Source organism: Amblyomma americanum, chromosome 1 (genome assembly GCF_052857255.1).
Source record: "Amblyomma americanum isolate KBUSLIRL-KWMA chromosome 1, ASM5285725v1, whole genome shotgun sequence".
Classification (NCBI taxonomy): domain Eukaryota; kingdom Metazoa; phylum Arthropoda; class Arachnida; order Ixodida; family Ixodidae; genus Amblyomma; species Amblyomma americanum.
The window spans coordinates 171754192-171772629 of NC_135497.1; the positions used below are offsets into that span (position 1 = coordinate 171754192).

At 49.9% G+C, this 18438-nt stretch overlaps 1 protein-coding gene, 1 long non-coding RNA gene and 1 pseudogene across 5 annotated transcripts in view; 2 read left to right on the forward strand and 1 right to left on the reverse strand.

Annotated features, from left to right (window-relative positions):
• The window catches only part of LOC144114187 (uncharacterized), a 33954-nt gene extending 32825 nt beyond the window's left edge, over positions 1-1129 (forward strand). For both annotated transcript variants that reach the window (XM_077647764.1, XM_077647765.1), the window contains one exon: positions 378-1129. In XM_077647764.1, coding sequence (XP_077503890.1) covers positions 378-576 — 199 coding nt within the window. In that variant the 3' untranslated portion in view covers positions 577-1129. The remainder of the gene's footprint in view (positions 1-377) is intronic.
• The window catches only part of LOC144114188 (uncharacterized), a 139093-nt gene that overhangs the window by 79437 nt on the left and 41218 nt on the right, over positions 1-18438 (reverse strand). The window lies entirely within an intron of this gene.
• On the forward strand, positions 5536-5691 carry LOC144116679 (U2 spliceosomal RNA; annotated as a pseudogene).

Here is an 18438-nt window from a genome sequence, read left to right on the forward strand (position 1 = left end):
GGCGGCGTGACGCATACAGCGTCACCTTCATCGTTCATCGCGACAGGCTGCGTCATACTCCTCGTCCGTCTCATCGGCACTGCTTAAGCTTCTGGAAGCAGACATGGCTGTCAGGTGCTCTTCTCTCCGACATCCCTTTACCAACGAAAGGAGGTCTTTTTATTTTATTTTTCACGGCTAATTTAGACGTGCGTTTCCGTACTCTTGACACATTCGAGAAATTCAGCCGTTTGCCATTTAGCCGTTGCTCTTTCGATCACTGGTGCTTCATACCTCCGAAAGAGAATTACGCTGCGACAGAAAGGAAAAAGAAATAACGCTAAACAGCGTGCGCTGAAATATAACGGATCCTTCATCCCTGGATTCGATTTGCGTAGGTACTTCACGGACCCCATTCGCCGCTGGCGCCGAGATACTAGCACGCTCTGCGTACTTTCGGTGACGGTGGGCCGGAGAGGCGCCTTGGAGCGGCACAGCAAAGAGACGGAAATCGGTTCCCTGGGACAACTCGCCTGCGATTCCCATGGCGACGAACAGTGCCTCACGGGATCGCAGAGCCGCCAGGTTCTCTCCTGACGCACCCTGGGCCAGCGCGGAAGCCCGCAAACTTCCGTGCCGATTTCGCCTTGCCTCTATGGCCGCTCTCCAGCGGGTATCGCTCGTCGCCCGTTCGGGCAACCATTCGCTCGAATCCATCAGTGTCCAGCACGACGTTCGGTGCCCTCGAACGATTACTTCCTGTTCCCCTGTGGACTCTCTATATTTTTCTAAGCGACGACTCTCCCGTGCACCTATTAGATAGCTTCCGTAAATTTAACGTCTTTTTGAACGTCCTAAACGCAGCGGCATTCAACGATAGAAAACATTTGAATATAGTTATTTGCGAACGTAAGCGCAGTGAGCCACTCACCAAATTAGCAGAGAAGATTAAGTGATTTTGGGCCACGGGGCATGTATTAAAACTCCCCTTATGCATCACGCTGGAAGGCAGTGTCAGTCAAGAAGCGTGTAGATATGACCGGAGGCCGCCATCGAGTTGTTGTTTTTTTGTGGCACAGTAACTATTATCAGCGTCCCTCACATTTACATCGGATATGAGAAATAAAAGGAAAACTTTGTGCGTGTAAAATTGTGTAGAAAGTTACGCTAGCTGCGCTGTTAGATGTAACTTGACTGTGTTTTTTTTATTCTGTCAATTGTACCTTTTAACCCCAGAATCTATAGTAAGGCAGATATTAAGTAACGCAGAAACGACTGCCGAATTATTAGTCACGTATTTCTTGTCGCAAACAAAGCATAGACTTGCGGTAGTTCTTGCGAACGGTATCAGTAGCTTCCTTTGTGTGTACGTTATTTGGCGTTCGTGTCACTTTGAAGCATTATCATTACCTGAAATATATTGTAAGTTTTTGCAAAATAAAAAATAGCTGGATTACTTTGACGTTCCTGCTAATTCATTGTCTGACCTTGCTTTCTTTTCAGCAGGTCACTTATATTCAAAACAGATTGAACAGTCAGTGCCTGTTGACGAGTTGAAAAACAAACACCTACTAGAGTGCCTCCCACGCTGCCCTTGCTAACAAGAGGAGAAACCTTGAGGGCACTAATCTGGATGCGTATGCAACGCGTTAGCTGGCAGCTGATACCTGGAAGTGGAGAGGCAAACTCTGCGTTTATTCGAGATTTCGACAGCTGACATTCTGAATGAGCAGACGATCGAAACGCCTCTTAATGAAAGACAAAAACGGCTTCTCTTGCCGCCCGAAAAAGTCACCTTAAGGCAGTAATCTCCTATTCGCGGCAACTTTTCGAAATTCCGTATCCCACCATGGAAATGCAGCTTTTGAAAGTCAAGTCTGAACCGCGTCGTCCAGTTGGTAACTAAATCAGGCACGCCACATCTGCCAGCTCTTCAAACCAAGTCCTAGTTTTCACCTAGACAGAAAAAGCCAACTCAAGGGTGAAACTGTGGCATGACTTGCTTGACTTGGTGGTGTAGTTTTTGTTTCTTTCGGTCGAGGTATATTGGACGTCTTTCGAAATAAACCTTTCAGTTGATAGCCAGTGGTTCTAATATATCTAACCTTCTTGTCTTCCTATATTTTCACGCTGTTGGTTTTTCCGAAATGGTGAAATCAATCAACGGCACGCGGACGTGTAGCACTATGCGTCACAAGCTAAGAAATAACAGAAGTTTAACGCATTCACTTGACCAAAAAAATGTGTGCAATGCAACTGCGCACACCGCTTTGAAAATTACCATACCGACTGAACTGCATTACGTGCTCAAGCTATAATATGACGGACGCTACAAAGCCTAAGGTTCCTAAACGATGATCGTTGACGTTTAGAATAATTATGGGGACAATGAAGGCTTTTAGCGTAGCTATATAGACGTACACGTGCAGTGTCCACGGCAAGCCCCACCCATGCCACTGCGCGTGCGTGGCAGGTGCCTAAACCAGTGTACTTCGACAATAATACGTCTCCGCTATGCTAAAAGTCTCTGACAGACTCATTTAGCGTAGCGGTTACGTTCTGGCGTAGAGGTATAACAGTTTATCGGGCGCCGGCTGCGCACGCGCAGTGGCTCCACCTGGCGGATCTAGAGCGTCTCCGCTATGCTAAGAGAGTCTAATGACGCTGCCAGGCGTGGGGCTTTCCGGTAAACTACTCCCAATAATGAATGTCCACGGAGCTGGGGCGCGTGTAGGTGGAACGTCACCGCCGCATTTTTTCGACAAGAATCCTTGCCAGCGAAGTGCATCAGCAAGGCGTGAAACGCGCCTCTCGATGAAGAATGTGCCTACCTGGGATAACGCATGTGTGTAGAATCCGCTCGTGGCCGCAGCTCTGTTTTGCAGTTGATTTAATTATTTCTAGATTGTTTTGTAGCGGCAGCTTTGAGAGTTAAAAGCCGGCGCACGTGTGGTCGTATCGCTTTCCCGCACCTTACGGTTGACGAGGCTGTAAAACTAAACAGATAAGGTCTTGTTGCTAGGAGGACCTTTCGCGTATCGCTCCTTGCCATTCGCGCTAACTCCACCACGGTCCCTGCAAATGTAAGTACATGTTTTACATCATGTTTACATCATATCTGATAATATAATATAGTTTAAACGCACCCTCTTTCTCGTATCGCCCCGTGACAATATTATGCAACTGCTGTCGTCACGTTTTGCAGGCTAAGAAACGGCTGAAAAAATTCACGTTCGTATAGAAGTCGAACACTCTGCATGTTGTGAACTAGAATTATGCAGGTATAAGCTTTCAATGTGAAACTGAAGTGAGGTGGGAGTTCTCTCACTGTATTGATATTTCTTTATAAAAACGGCATTTAACGCTTTGAGTGTACTTTGCTTTTATTTTTTGAGATGTGCAGTTCAATACTGTTTTGAATGTGCTAAATAATAAAAAGAATCGTTGACTGGAAACATGCTGAATAGTTTTAAACAGGAACGCTCACAGCCTTTCGTCCTGAAACTGTTTCACTATTTTTTGATATACTTTAAGGTTTTCATCTTTGACGGAAAGTGCATAAAATTCCGTGGAAACCTGTTTTACAAATGTGTCGTGCACGAATGCTCAAGGACGATGCGATAACAGACGTCGACGAATATACAGTACAACGAGTGCGTACCCTTATGTGTATGCAACACCATGTTGTATCTAACTGGATAATTCTTCTCTGGGAGTTATTTCAAATAAATGTGCAGGTCTCCCAGGTGACCCGCCGCAGAGACCAAGTGGTCATGGCGCTCGGCTGTTAGCCCGAAAGACGTGGGTTCGATCCTGGTCGTGGTGGTCGAATTTCGATGGGGGCGAAATACTCAAGGCCCGTGTACTGTGCGATGTCTCTGCATGTTAATAAACCCCAGGTGGTTGAAATTTCCGGAGCCCTCCACGTCCCTCTTAGCATGAGTCGCTTCGGGACGTTAAACCTCCATAAACCGTAAACCAGTGTAGGTCTCCCAAGAACTCTCGAATATACGCTCGAAGTTGAAGTAAATCACTTTCAATGTGATGTTCCACGCGCTGGAGAGTATTTTATACCATAGAGGAGTATGAACATAAAATGGGCGCCGGTATTCTCAAGGTGTGTTAACAACTTCGACACACAGGTATTACGTTCTGAGTATAAAATAGACACGTCGCTGCGGTAGCGGTGTCTAGACGACTTATAAAAACAATGTTTTGCAACGAGCTTCCAAAACTCCGCACCAAAACGTCTTTTGCCTTTGCATCCGCCAACATATGGCTACCGCCGTCAAGAATCGAGCCCACGACATCGCGCTCAGCAGCTAACCGCCTTGGTCATTAAGTCACCACGACTGGCGGAGGGGCTGTATGAACATGGATGACACGGCTTTCTTACCCGAATGTTGGACCGTACTCGCTCCTAAAAGCGACCATAGAAAAGCCAGTTCTCAAAGACCGAACACAGTTTTAAAAATAATCGCACACTTTGCAGCAGCGAACAAAAATGTCACACACACACACACTGGACAGCGTGGTGTTAGCAAGAAATGGGTAGAAGACAGGGGTCCACGCTTATGCTAGATAGATGTCTACAATCACAGTTTTCTCAGTAAGAGGCCTGTTCCTGGAGACCAGAGAAGACAAGCGACACATGTACCAAAGTTTAAACTAATGTCCGACACACATAAGATAAAAAGGTACGCAGTTATGCTCCATGTCGCAATCGCAAAATGCTCTAATTTAGACCCAAGAATCATTATTTCTCGCCCGTTTTTCCTCAAGATCGCTAAATCTACCCATTTGAAAAATAAATAACGAGAAAATTTCGGTTCCTAAAATTCCGTGAAAACCGACAAACATTCTCTTTTCTACAAATTTCAGTCCTCAATTTTCAAGAAAAAGAAAAATTCCCCAGAATGGATAACCGCGGAAGGTAAAGCTCTTGCAGGTTACTGGAGCACCTTTTCTTGCCTACAAAGCTGGTGTCAAAAATGCGGTGAAAGTTTGTAATCATTGATTTTTATGTCTTGAAAGGAATGCAAACAGCTTGAGTAAACGAAGGGCGAAAAAAGGACACTCCACGCGCATTAGTCGACTCTTGTCTGCGGGCGCTTTTCAAGCGCTAGCATTACTGGCCGCTGTGAGCGATATCTCAGAGATCTGTGTGTCGTCCTTCTACGTCACACAAACAGAAAAAAAATCCCCAAAAAATTTCCACTGGTCCGATTCGAACCCAGGGATATCTCTAGAGAAGCAATTGTACAGAGCATCACAGCCACGACTTTTCTTTTTTACTATATCATAGCCACGACGAGTGCTGTGTTAATTGAGGGATAGAAAGAGAGAAAGATGAACGGAAAGGTAGGGAGGAACTTGAGGGATAGAGGTGAACATAGTACGTGCGGCAGGGCAGCAGCAGCGGTGACGAAGCTTTCCATGACGTCATATCCTAGGCGGTGTTAGCAAACACAACGTGGATGACGTATACAAATTCCGCCTCCGTTGACGTCATCGAAAGTTGCCATGCGCTCGCCTATAAAACCTCCGCGTCGCCCACTCGCATCGAGCAGATTATCTGGTTTAATATCTGATACGGGTCCCATTGAGACCCAAGATATTAAACTTGTTTTTTTCAAATACGGCGGAGTGCTTGAAGCACTCTGGCACGGGTCGGCCCGGTATTGCACTGTCTCCGGGATCGGCCCGCATATACTATCGCGTCTTCGGAGCCGCCGCGGTGGCTGAGTGGTTATGGCGCTCGGCTGCCGGCCCGAAAGACACGGGTTCGATCCCGGCCGCGGCGGTCGAATTCCGATGGAGGCGGAATTCTAGAGGCCCATGTGCTGTGCGATGTCAGCGCACGTAAAAGAACCCCAGGTGGTCGAAATTTCCGGAGCCCTTCACTACGGCGTCCCTCATAGCCTGAGTCGCTTTGGGGCGTTAAACCCCCCATAAACCAAACCAAACCAAACTAAACAATCGCGTCTTCTCTTTTCTTCTTTGCTCTCCTATCTTTAAACTCTCCTACTTTCGGCACATGTCAGCGGATTGTGGCTCGGCTTGAGCCAGTAGGCAGGCCCGTGCGCTTTCCATTTCATTCTTACTGTCAGCAGCAGCAGCAGCAGCCGCAGCCGCAGCACTCGCATCAGCTTCGCGCAAAACATGGAGAAGGCAAAATGGGCAATGCCTTGGCGTGTCTTAATCAGTCTTAAACACGCCAATGTTGCGAATAAAAGCAACAAAAGATCAAGCAATATGCGGTGTGAAAAAGACGGTGGTGGCAGCGGTAGCAGTGGTTCAGCAGAAATTAAGAGTCAATAAAAAGTGTTTGCAGTGGCCAACAAACGGCGTTTGCAGTCGTTTGAAAAATTTCGAAGGTGTCGTTAGTGTGGTAAACTGCTTGCTAGCGCATTCAAACCTTGCTCTTGCAAAGCATGACCTGTCATTCTTTTTCTTTCAAGTTGGTAGTTCATCATCATCATCATCGGCCATACTGCACCCACTGTAGGGCAAAGGCCTCTCCCATACATCTCAAATTAACCCTGTCCTGTGCCAACTGCGGCCACCCTATCCTCGCAAACACCTTATCCGCCCACCTATCTTTTTGCCGTCCCCTGCTACGCTTGTCTTCTCTTTGAATCAATTGTATTACCCTTAAGGGCCATCGCATACCTTGCCTTTGCATTACATGTCCTGCGCAATCCCGCTTCTTCCTCGTGATTTCTACTAGAATCTTATTAGCCTGCTTTTGATCCCTGACCCACGCTGCCTTCTTCCTGTCTCTTAACGCTACACCTATCATTTTCCTTCCTTTCCATAGCTAGCTGCGTTGTCCTTACCTCAAGGCAAACCCTTTTCGCTATCATCCACGTTTCTGCCCCGTAGGTGAGTACTGATAAGATACAATGGTTAGTTTTTTCCTGTGGGATACTGGTAAACTGTCCCTCATGATCTGAGAAAACCTGCCAAATGCGCTCGACCTCATTCTTATTATTCTCGTGCATTGAACCTCGTGATCTAGATCTGCGGTCACTACCAGCCCTAAGTGGACGTATTCTCTTGCCACTTCCGGTACCTCGCAACCAATTGTAAACTGCTGTTCTCTGCCGAGTCTCTTTAACATTGCTTTCCTCTACTGCATGTTAATTTTTAGACCACCTGTTATGCTCTCCCTTTCTAACTCATTGATCATGCTTTGCAGTTCATCTCCTGGGTGACTTAGCACAGCAATTTTATCAGCGAATCGCAGATTACTAAGGTGCTCTCCATTATCTCTTATCCTCACCTGTTCCCAATCTAGGCCTCTGAATACCTCGTATAAACAGGCGATTAATAGCATTGGCGAGATCGTGTCTCTCTTCCTGCCACCCTTCCTTATTGGAATATTATTGCTGACTTCATGGAAGACTATGGTGGCAGTGCAGCCGTTATAGATACCTTGCAGTAATTTTTCATAATGCCCATCTACACCCTGATTCCGCTATTCCTGCATAACTTCTGAGGTTTCGACTGAGTCAAATGCTTTCAGGTAATCTACGAGTATCAAGGCTATATATAGGGGTTTGTTATATTCTGCACCCTTCCCTATCACCTGAATAATAGTGTGAATATCGTCTATTGTTGAGTATCTTCTACGAAAGCTTGCCTGACCATTTGGGTGATTGAAGTTTAAGGTTGCCTTGGCTCTATTAGCGATTACCATAATAAAAACCTTATAAGCTACGGACAGTAACCTGATCGGTCTGTAATTTTTCAAGTCCTTGACTTCTCCTTTCTTACGAATTAAGATGACGTTTTGATGACCCCCCATAATGCGCAGGTCCACACGGGACGGAGAGGCAATGAGACACTGTATGGCTCAGTTTAAGCAAACAGATATATTCAATAATTACACTTGATTATGATTATACATCAGAGGCTGGGGCGTCCGAGCTTACGTGCCGACGACTTCATGGGGACGATGGAGGGGCTCCGGAGTTGAGCTCGAACGGTTGCTGGCAGAAGCTGCACGCCGTCGGGCTTCGGCGCTGAAGGCCCCCTTGGCGAACGATGTCGTCCTGAGCGTACCTTCTTCGGTACTCCTTGTCGATTTTTATATCCTCTTCTCCCCACACTCCCTAGGGTGAGGACGCCCACGCCGGAGTGGGGGGGGGGGCCTAGGGCTTTCACTTGGGCGCACAAACACACCACCGCACTTATGGTCTGGCCCCCTCACGTGTTGAGTCCGAGGGAAAGAAGGTTGTCGTCGAGGTAGTGCATAGCGTCGGCTGTGGCAAGGCGCGCTCTGGCCCGCTGACTGTTCCCGCGGGTCACCGGTCTCCGTTCTCCATCAAATGACACTCGCCCCTCAAGGCCGGAACGCGAGGTCACTAAAAGGCCGGGAAAGTGGTCGCTTGTCCTGGGATGTGCTCGGAAGGGTTGATTGATGATGCCCGCCGTCTTGCCACGGGGCCAGGCCCGCCGAAACGAGGCCGCCCTGGAACGGCCACGGCAATTGGGGAAGATAACGCCCGTCTCCCCGCGGTGGCGGCGGCGGCGTTCGTCTCGTGCCGACACTATGGAAAGGGGGTCCGGTTGTGCTTAAACCCCTTCGTTCTGGTCGTCTCCGTGCGGTCCACGGCGGCAGGCCCGAAAGCAATCCCACTCAAGTTGCTTGCAGCCATATACAGTAGAAACATGAAAGGGGGTCCGGTTGTGCTTTCGCCGCCACTGGGGGCTCCGTCTACGCCGCGCCGTCGAACGCGGACGCTCGTAGCACACACAAGGAACGTCACACTCGCTCACCCTCCAGAAGAATGTTCTCCGAACATTTGAGTCCATGCAGCTCCCCTTGTCTTTCTGAATCGCCTCGCACAGTGCGTCCGACAAAACACTTTTCACTGCACTCAACACCACTGCACAACACCATATGCCTCCGCTGTCATAACTGGCGTCTCCAGGGGCAGCACTGATCTTCTTTTACAAATAAACATGAAACTCAGCACCCAAGCCTCTCCTTTCTAGTCCAAACTGGACGAAATAAATTTACCACAGTTACAAAGGAGCTCCCACTTCTAGCACGATCACGGCACAGACAAAAATATAGATAAAGAAAGGAAGTAGGGCAGGTTCTGCCTGCGCTCCGCATGCTCTCCTGTGAAGGTGTTACTTAATGACAGAAAGGTTTAACTACCAACTCCGATAACTTAACACATAAGCACATAGCAATGTTATGAGCTTGAGCTACGGCATTACACAATTCTAACCAGTTCACAACTCCGCTCTGTTTACGCCATTAGTCCGACTTAGCTTTCCGATTTCGCAGCGGATATCGGCCTTCATGAGTCATACTAAGTAAGTCTGTGACCCTTTGTCTGCTTTGGGACTCGCGAGGGCTCGTGGCAGGAGCCTCTCCTGGCGTTATCTGCGCGGCAACCTCGCGCGCTTCTTCTTCTTCTAGCAATGCATGAAGTAAATCCGGTGGCATTCCGGCCGTCACCTCTGGCGCCTGCCGAACAAATGCAGGAGAGGGCGTTTCTTGCGAACTATCTGCGCGCTCCGCTTCACTTCTGTCCCCATCAAAATCCACGCTTTCCCTTTCCTCATTTCGTGAATACTGAACCGGTGCCGACTTGAGGCGATTTGCGTGTATCCTTATCATGCGCCGGTTCACGTCTCGGACTCTGAAGTTTACCGGGGGAAGCTTCTCGACAACCTCGCACGGTCCTCTCCACTTCGCCTGGAACTTACGAGCTAGCCCAATCTGCCTTTGGAAGTTTTCAATGTACACGCTGTCCCCCACATCAAACGGCGCGTCTCTAGCACTGCGATCGTGCACCTCCTTCCTGCGCTTCGCCGCTTTCTTTAAGGCCTCCTTTGCGATGTCCCTCGCCACTTGCAAGCGCGATTCTAGCTCAACCTTATAGTCGTCCAGTGAAGCGTATGGGACACGACGGGGGCCCTCCGGTACTTCACTAGGCTGGTCCGGGTCTCGGCCGTAGAGAAGAAAGAATGGCGATTCGCCCGTGCTCTCGTGTGCTGCGGAATTGTAGGCAAACATTGCATACGGGAGCCACAAGTCCCAGTCCCGCTGGTCGCGCGAAACAAAATGCGACAGGAACCCGGCCACGGTTTGGTTCAGTCGCTCCACCGCGTCGTTGCAAGCCGGATGGTACGGTGTTGTCTGCTTCTTAGCGATCTTAAGCAGCTCGCAAACTCTCCTCATTAGCTGCGACACGAAGTTCGTTCCCCGATCTGTCAAGAGTTGCCTCGGGGGTCCATGTCGGAGCACGATCTGTTCGACAAATGCTCTTACAACCGTGTCTGCCTTCTGATCTGGGAGTGCTACCGCTTCCGCGTATTTTGAAAGGTGATCGACTGTACTTGTTTCCGGAAGTGGTCGTGGGCAGTGGGCCCATTATGTTCATACCTGTCCGCTCGAAGGGAGCCGAAACCTCAGGGAACGGCTGAATTGGAGCTGGGCTTCGTCCCTTGGGTGTTTTTCTTTCGAGACAGGAATGACACTTCGCACAGTAGTCTCTAACATCCTGTCGCATGCCACTCCAAAAGTACAAACGCTCCACACGCCTGCGTGTCTTCGCTACGCGAAAATGACCGGCGCATGGCGCATCGTGAAACGCGCGAAGAACCCTTTCTGTCCACGACCGAGGTATGACGACTCTCTCCCAAGTGGTTTTCTCTGGTCTCCCTTTCCTGGTTGGCCTCGTGCGCCGACACAGGGTGCCGTCTTTGCCAATAAAATAACCTAGCTGTTCGGGGTGAGACGGTGCGCCCTCTAAGCTTTGAATTATTCGCTTCAGGTCAGGATCTTTGCACTGCTCTGTGCGTAATTCGGTGGGGTCGACTACGGGGACAAACTCATCTATAGCTGCCACGGCAGCTGTGCGGCTGAGTGCATCAGCATTCAGATGTGTCTTTCCTGACTTGTGCTCAACTTCAAAGCAGTATTCCTGCAGGTGTAGATTCCATCTATCGAGTCGCGAGCTAGGGTCCCTGACACTCATCACCCATTTCAGAGGATGGCAGTCTGTGACTAGCTTGAATTTGCGGCCGTAAAGGTAGCATCTGAAGTGCTTTACTACCCAGACAACGGCGAGGCACTCTCTTTCCGTAGCTCCGTACTTTTGCTCTGTGGGGCTCAGCTGTCGGCTAGAAAAAGCAACGGGATGTTCTTTGCCCTCGATAACCTGAGATAGCACGGCACCAACTGCGAACTTTGACGCATCTGTGGCCATAACGAAGGGCAAATTAAAATCCGGGTGGCGCAACAGCGGTGCACTCATTAGCTTCCTTTTCAGGGCCCCAAAAGCATCCTCCGCGTTTTCGTCCCAGCGAAAGGCGACATTTTTGGCTGTTAAGGCGGTAAGCGGCTTAGCGAGCTTGGCGAACTCCTCTATGTGCCTTCGGTAGTAACCGATCAGGCCGAGAAACTGCCGGACCTGGCGGACGCTAGTCGGGGATGGAAAATCCGAGACACACCTTAGTTTCTCAGGGTCCGGTCGCACGCCCTCAGCTGAAACAACGTGCCCGAGATATTTCACCTAGTTTTTGAGGAATTGGCACTTAGAGGGCTTCAGCTTGAGACCCGCTCCTATTAGTCGCACCAAAACCAGCTCAATATTGCGCAAATGGTTCTCAAAACTGTCACTGTATATGATTATGTCATCCATATACACGAAGCACAGCCTCCCCAGAAGACCTGCCAGGATAACATCAGCGGTTCTCTGCCAGACAGCAGGGCTGTTGGCCAGACCCATCGGCATTCTTTTCCATTCATAGTACCCTGAGGGCGTGTTGAATGCCGTTTTCTCGGCATCTGCCGGATCCATTGCTATCTGCCAGAATCCCGCCGCCATGTCCACTACCGTGAAGTACCTGGCAGAGCCCAGCTGAGAAAGCGTCTCCTGTATATTGGGGATGGGGTATGAATCGATGCGAGTTTCGGCATTTAGTTTGCGGTAGTCCACTACCAATATATACGAGCCATCTGGCTTTTCCACCAATAGTGCTGGTGCTCCCCAGGGTGACTTTGAGTGTTCGACAATGCCGCGATCAATCAGGTCCTGCACCTGCCGTTCCATCTCCTCACGTTGGGAGTAAGGAATCCTGTACGCACGCTGGTAAACGGGCGATGAAGTGCCGGTTTCTATCCTGTGCTTTATAACGCCACAGCAGCCCAAATCCAGGTTGGACGCGGCGAATACCTCCGAGTAGTCGTTCAGCAAACCAGCCAGAGCCTCCCTCTCCCTGGATTTTACGTGAGAAAGATCGAACGACTCCTTTGGAGCAGCCGAAGGACTAGCATGCTCTACAGTTGCGAGTACCGTATCGGTGGGCTCACGTTTCTCTATCGCAGAGGTGAAGAAAGCCAATGTTTTGTTCTTGGGAAGGCTCAGTGGCTGCTGGCTACAGTTAACCACCCGTAGGGGCACTCTGTGGGCGTCATTAACTGTCACGAGGCACGCGGCTGCCTTCAGGCCATTGCTGAGAGAGTCGACCGGCTCAAGCACTCCCACGGCGCCGCTCTCTACATCTGAAGGCACAAACGCGTACAAAAAGTGCTCCGACCAAGGAAGGACGACTGCCTCATCGACCAGCCTGACGGCAACCCGCGAATACACCTTCTCCAATGATCCCACTGTTTGACGGGTGTCAATATCGGTAATGCGAATCTCAGCCCCTCTCCTGTTCAAAAACGGAACTTTTGAGCCGCCCGCATTAACCTCTTCCTCAGAGAATGAGACTACTACCTTCCCTTTTCTCAAAAAATCCTGCCCTAATATACCTGACACTCCGTTTGGCAAAGACACCGTGTCCGGGCATACGTAGCAGGGGTGCTCCAATGCAATTCCGCCGAGAGAGAAGTGTAACCGGTAGAGTCCACTTATGCCAAGAGGATCCCCCGTTATGCCCACAAATTTGGTTGCCATACCACCAGACGCTTCCAACACCTCGCGGTCCCCCTTCCTTCGAAGTGTGTTTAAACCGCTCTCCTTAAGCAATGTCACCTTTGACCCCGTATCTATCAACAATTCCATGCAGCAACCATTTAACTTGCAACGCACAACAGGGCATGCGTCGTCGGCCACGCAAACCACCACCACCTCATCATCCACTGCTCCCTCCCCATGCTCCTCAGGATGGGGAGGACTATCTAGTTTTTTGTCTCGGTATCTGGAGCCCCGCTGTAGGCTTGCTTAGGGCGTGTCTCGCCTGCTTCTCTTTGTCGCTCCCCACGGCGCACGTTTTGGCAAAACCTGGCGATGTGTCCGCGACCCTGGCAAGCGAAGCATACGATTTCTTCAAAATCTCGCATACCGCGCCTGTAGCTTTGTGGCGGTCTCCGGTTTCCAGCGAATGGGCGCTGTTGAGCGCGCGCTTCCACCTGGCGTTCTACCTGCTGAGATAGCAGCTGTTCTAAGCGATCTAACCGCTCTGTCAAGAGAGCAACCTCAGGGTTGAGCACCACTCTCTCTATGACGCGTACTCTCGCTGCGGCTGTCGTTAACGCCTCATTTCGTTCCTCATCCAATGCGGCCGCCACGGCTTGGTCGAAATTGCTCGGCTTGCGCGAGAGCACGAACCGGCGCACGGGGTCTTGCAGACCAGCCACGAACAAAGCGGTCATTTCCTCTTTAAGTAGATCCTCCGCGTATTTCTTCCTTAGCTGGTCTCCTTCCTCCTCCCTGCTTAACGTATCGCGTGCTAGGCGCTGAAGCCGCGACGCAAACGTTCGCACGTCCTCCCCTACCATCTGTCCGGCGTCACGGAACCTCTGTACCAGCGCGTGACGTGGTTCAGTGTCGAAATGCTCAAACGCGAGCTTCTTGAATTCCGCAAATGATTTTGTGGATTTTACTTTTTCGTCTCTCCATGCAAAATCATGAGCAGCTCCTGCCATCTTACACCTCGCCATTCCCAGCATTTGAGCATCGGACAATCCCCCCATTTTCCCAATCTCTTCTAGCATGGAAAGGAAATCGCAGATTGGAACCCCTGTCTTATCTCCTTTAAACGTCGGAATGACGCTTCCTAATGCCAGCATGCTTGCTCCGAGCGACGGCTGTGGAGTGGGAGCTCCCTCAGTTACAGACATTTTTTTTTCAAGCCCTCCGGTGCCTCAAGCCTCTCAAATGGGGGTAAAAGTCCCACAATCAGTTCCGTGATTCCCTTTTGATTACAATTTTGAAGTCAGGAATGTCGCAGCATTCAGAGGATGTTTGCCTTTGAGACCCCACTTCTGACCCCAGTGTGATGACCCCCCATAATGCGCAGGTCCACACGGGACGGAGAGACAATGAGACACTGTATGGCTCAGTTTAAAGAAACAGATATATTCAATAATTACACTTGATTATGATTATACATCAGAGGCTCGGGCGTCCGAGCTTACGTGCCGACGACTTCATGGGGACAATGGAGGGGCTCCGGAGTTGAGCTCGAACGGTTGCTGGCAGAAGCTGCACGCCGTCGGGCTTCGGCGCTGAAGGCCCCCTTGGCGAACGATGTCGTCCTGAGCGTACCTTCTTCGGTACTCCTTGTCGATTTTTATATCCTCTTATCCCCACACTCCCTAGGGTGAGGACGCCCACGCCGGAGTGGGGGGGGGGGGGCTAGGGCTTTCACTTGGGCGCACAAACGCACCACCGCACTTATGGTCTCGCCCCCCTCACGTGTTGAGTCCGAGGGAAAGAAGGTTGTCGTCGAGGTAGCGCATAGCGTCGGCTGTGGTAAGGCGCGCTCTGGCCCGCTGACTGTTCCCGCGGGTCACTGGCCTCCGTTCTCCATCAAATGACACTCGCCCCTCAAGGCCGGAACGCGAGGTCACTAAAAGGCCGGAAAATTGGTCCCTTGTCCTGGGATGTGCTCGGAAGGGTTGATTGATGATGCCCGCCGTCTTGCCACGGGGCCAGGCCCGCCGAAACGAGGCCGCCCTGGAACGGTCACGGCAATTGGGGAAGATAACGCCCGTCTCCCCGCGGCGGCGGCGGTGGCGGCGTTCGTCTCGTGCCAACACTATGGAAAGGGGGTCCGGTTGTGCTTAAACCCCTTCGTTCTGGTCGTCTCCGTGCGGTCCACGGCGGCAGGCCCGAAAGCAATCCCACTCAAGTTGCTTGCAGCCATATACAGTAGAAACATGAAAGGGGGTCCGGTTGTGCTTTCGCCGCCACTGGGGGCTCCGTCTACGCCGCGCCGTCGAACGCGGACGCTCGTAGCACACACAAGGAACGTCACAACGTTAGTGTTCTTCCAAGCTACTGGCACGCTCGAGGTCCTTAGGCATTTCTTATACAGGGTGGCTAATTTTTCTAGCACAATGTCCCCTCCATTCTTCAACAGATCTGGTGTTATCTGACCTTCACCAGCTGCCTTACTCCTGTGCATTGCACCTAAGGTTTTCTTTACTGGCAGGATGTCCGACTGATGTGTGATACTGCCTTATTCATTCACGTCCTGTTTACATTGGCTACTATATAGATTTGTGTAGAACTCTTCGGCTAATGTAACTATCTTATTCTTATTGCTAATGACATTTTCCTCTTTGCTTCTTAACGCATCCATCTGATTTTTGCCTGTGCCTAGTTTCCTCGCCACCGCTTTTAGGCTACCTACGTTCTTTAGAGCATGCTAGATTCTCGCCATATTATACCTCCTCATGTCGGTTACCTTAAACTTGCTGATTAACTCCGACAGCCCTGCCAGTTTTGTTCTGTCTGTATGGTTACAGACTTTCATGCTTTGGAGTTTAAGACTTTTCATCTCCTGCGAGAGCTTTTCGGTATCCTGTCGAACCATCCTACCGCCTACTTCTATTGCGCACTCGTAATGATAGCTGTGAAGTTATCGTTCATTGCTTGAACATTAATGTCTTCTTCCTCAGTTGAAGTCAAATATCTGTTCTGAAGCGATATCCTGAATCCCTCTACTTTCCCTCTTACATCTAACTCGGTAACTTGCTTCCGCTTCACTAGATGCTTTTATTCCCTCTTCAGGTCTACGCAAATTCGAGACCTTACCACCCCGTGGTCGCTACAACGCACCTTTCCGGGGACCTCCACAACCTGCACGATGCCTGGGCGAGCGCATAGTAGAAAATCTATTTCATTCTTAGTCTCACTATTGGGGCTCTACAACTCCACTTCCTATTGTCCCGTTTCCGATAGAAGGTATTCATGATCAGTAATTTTTTTTTCTCTATGCGAACGCTACTAATAACTTCCCGCTGCTATTTCTAGAGCCTATGCCATAATCGCCTACTCCCGGGTCTCCAGCCTGCTTCTTTTGTACGTTGGTACTCGTCATCCATCAGTACAGTGTACTCTGTTTTTACTTCGCTCATTGCCGATTCCATGCCTTCATAAAAGCTTTCGATGATCGATTCATCATGGTTGGATGTAGGCCCGTAAGCCTGTACCATCTTCAGTTTGTACCTCATATTAGGCCTAATTGCAATAGCTGCCGGCGTCTTGTTAATACTATAGAATTCCTCTATGTTGCCAGCTATATCCCGATTGATGTGTAATCCCACGTTTATTTCTTTTCTCTAGGCTAATCCACGATAGCACTGTACGTGCCCACCCCTTATCCCTGTATATGCTTCACCTTGTCCTCCTAACCTCACTAAGCTTAATGACATCTCATTTAATACCCGCTGGTTCCTCGAACAGCACTGCTGGACTAGCCTCACTGCATTTCTAGCGTTAAACATTGCCAGGTTCAGTTTCCAATGATGGTCTGTGCGGAGCCAGATATTCTTCGCACCCTCTGCTGCGTAACAGGTCTGACCGCCGCAATTGGTCAGTTACTTCGCAGCCGCTGCGGACTGAGGTCCGAGGGTTAACTGGTTTAGTTATACAGGAGGTTGCGGCGAAGTACTACACCAGAGTGGCCAAATCCCGTTCTGGTGAGGGAATCCATTCACGAATCTGGTCACCGGCCACGCCCCAGGCTTGGTTATGCAATTCTATCGACACACGCAGTTTTTTTTTTATCTGGTGGACAATTGCGTGGCACCGGGGTTAGAACCTCGGTCATCTTGCACGCAAGGCGGATGCCCTATATACCTACGCCATCGCTGCATCAAATGACAGGTAAACTTGGTGATTTAGCAGTTCTCATGCAGGACGTTTTCCCAGTAACTTTCTCCAGAGATAAGACGTGAACATTCATGGGCGCTTTCATCGCACCGAGAGAAGCCAACATGCCGTCGGTCTCAATGAACACGTGGGCTGCGAGCCACATCCGGCCGGCAGGTCTAAAATGTTTTAGTCCGTCTTCCGTTAGTTCTGTCAGTTTCAGTCACTTTTCCAGAAACGCCGGATGTGCAGTGTCAGTAGCATCGTGGTTTCCTTTCTATCACTGTCTCATCTCGCCATTGTTGCTTACGGGTTATTAACTCCCGGTTGCTCACCCTGTCTTCCTCGCCAGTCAACGTCTGGACATTCTTTTGCGGAAATTTAGGAATAGTAATCTATGCGCAGCTCTCGAAAAAAGAAACGTTCATCTTCACTAGGGTACGCGCCAGAGGAAGTCAGTAAATTAACAACTTGACTGTTGTGTCATACGTCTAGAGAAATTACTTTTTTGTACTCATGACGACAGCGAACAAGCTAGACCCAAAATCCCAGTTGATGAGAAGGACGCGTGTTAGCTATAGCCTTCGATATAGGAGCTGAATACAGGATCTCCTAATCCTTCCTGAACCCTGTCGCGTCGTCGAATCTTGAAGGCAATCTATAACAACCTCGTCAACTACGCCACACGAATGGAGCGCGTCGCGGCGCAAAACCCTCCTCCCCTCACCGACCGATTGCGGCAGCATGGAGTGACGCATCGTGGGCCCTGTTTTTGAAAGCGTCGTCGAAAAAAATCTATGGCGTGCCCAATTTGAACTTCGTGATAATTATTCGAAAACTATTAGAAAACGGGCCCAAATTCGATTCGTTTCAGAAATCCCATCAAACTTCTCGCCAAAGGCTCAAAAGCCTGCTGATGGTAAAAACATGGTTTCGATTACGAAGCTCCACTCTCAGACGGCTGCATGCAAAGGAAAACACACGCAAACCGGGTGTAGTCTTGTTCTTGACCCTTTCTTAGAATTACTACTGGCACCCGTTCTCTCCAGCCTTGACGAGACTTTTCTGCGAGTTTGTTTGCTGTGGCTGCGCGCTTATTTTAGGAGTGCCTATTTCTACTTTACTAGCGCACGCCAGGGAGTGATAACTGGGGACGTTAGGAAAACGATGACTATCTAATCTGCGCCCATCTTCGCTTTGACATAGAGCACTCCACACTGAGGGGCTATATCCCCATTCATTGCCAGCTGCAAGGATACTGCGACCTTGGCCTCGTCGCAAGCAACGCGGAAGGCCGTCCGGCTGCTGCTGCTGTTCTTGAAGTGTGTTGCTCGCGAAGTCCGCTTATACCCCTTTAGTGTGCGCGCTTTACCCTTTCGCTGTT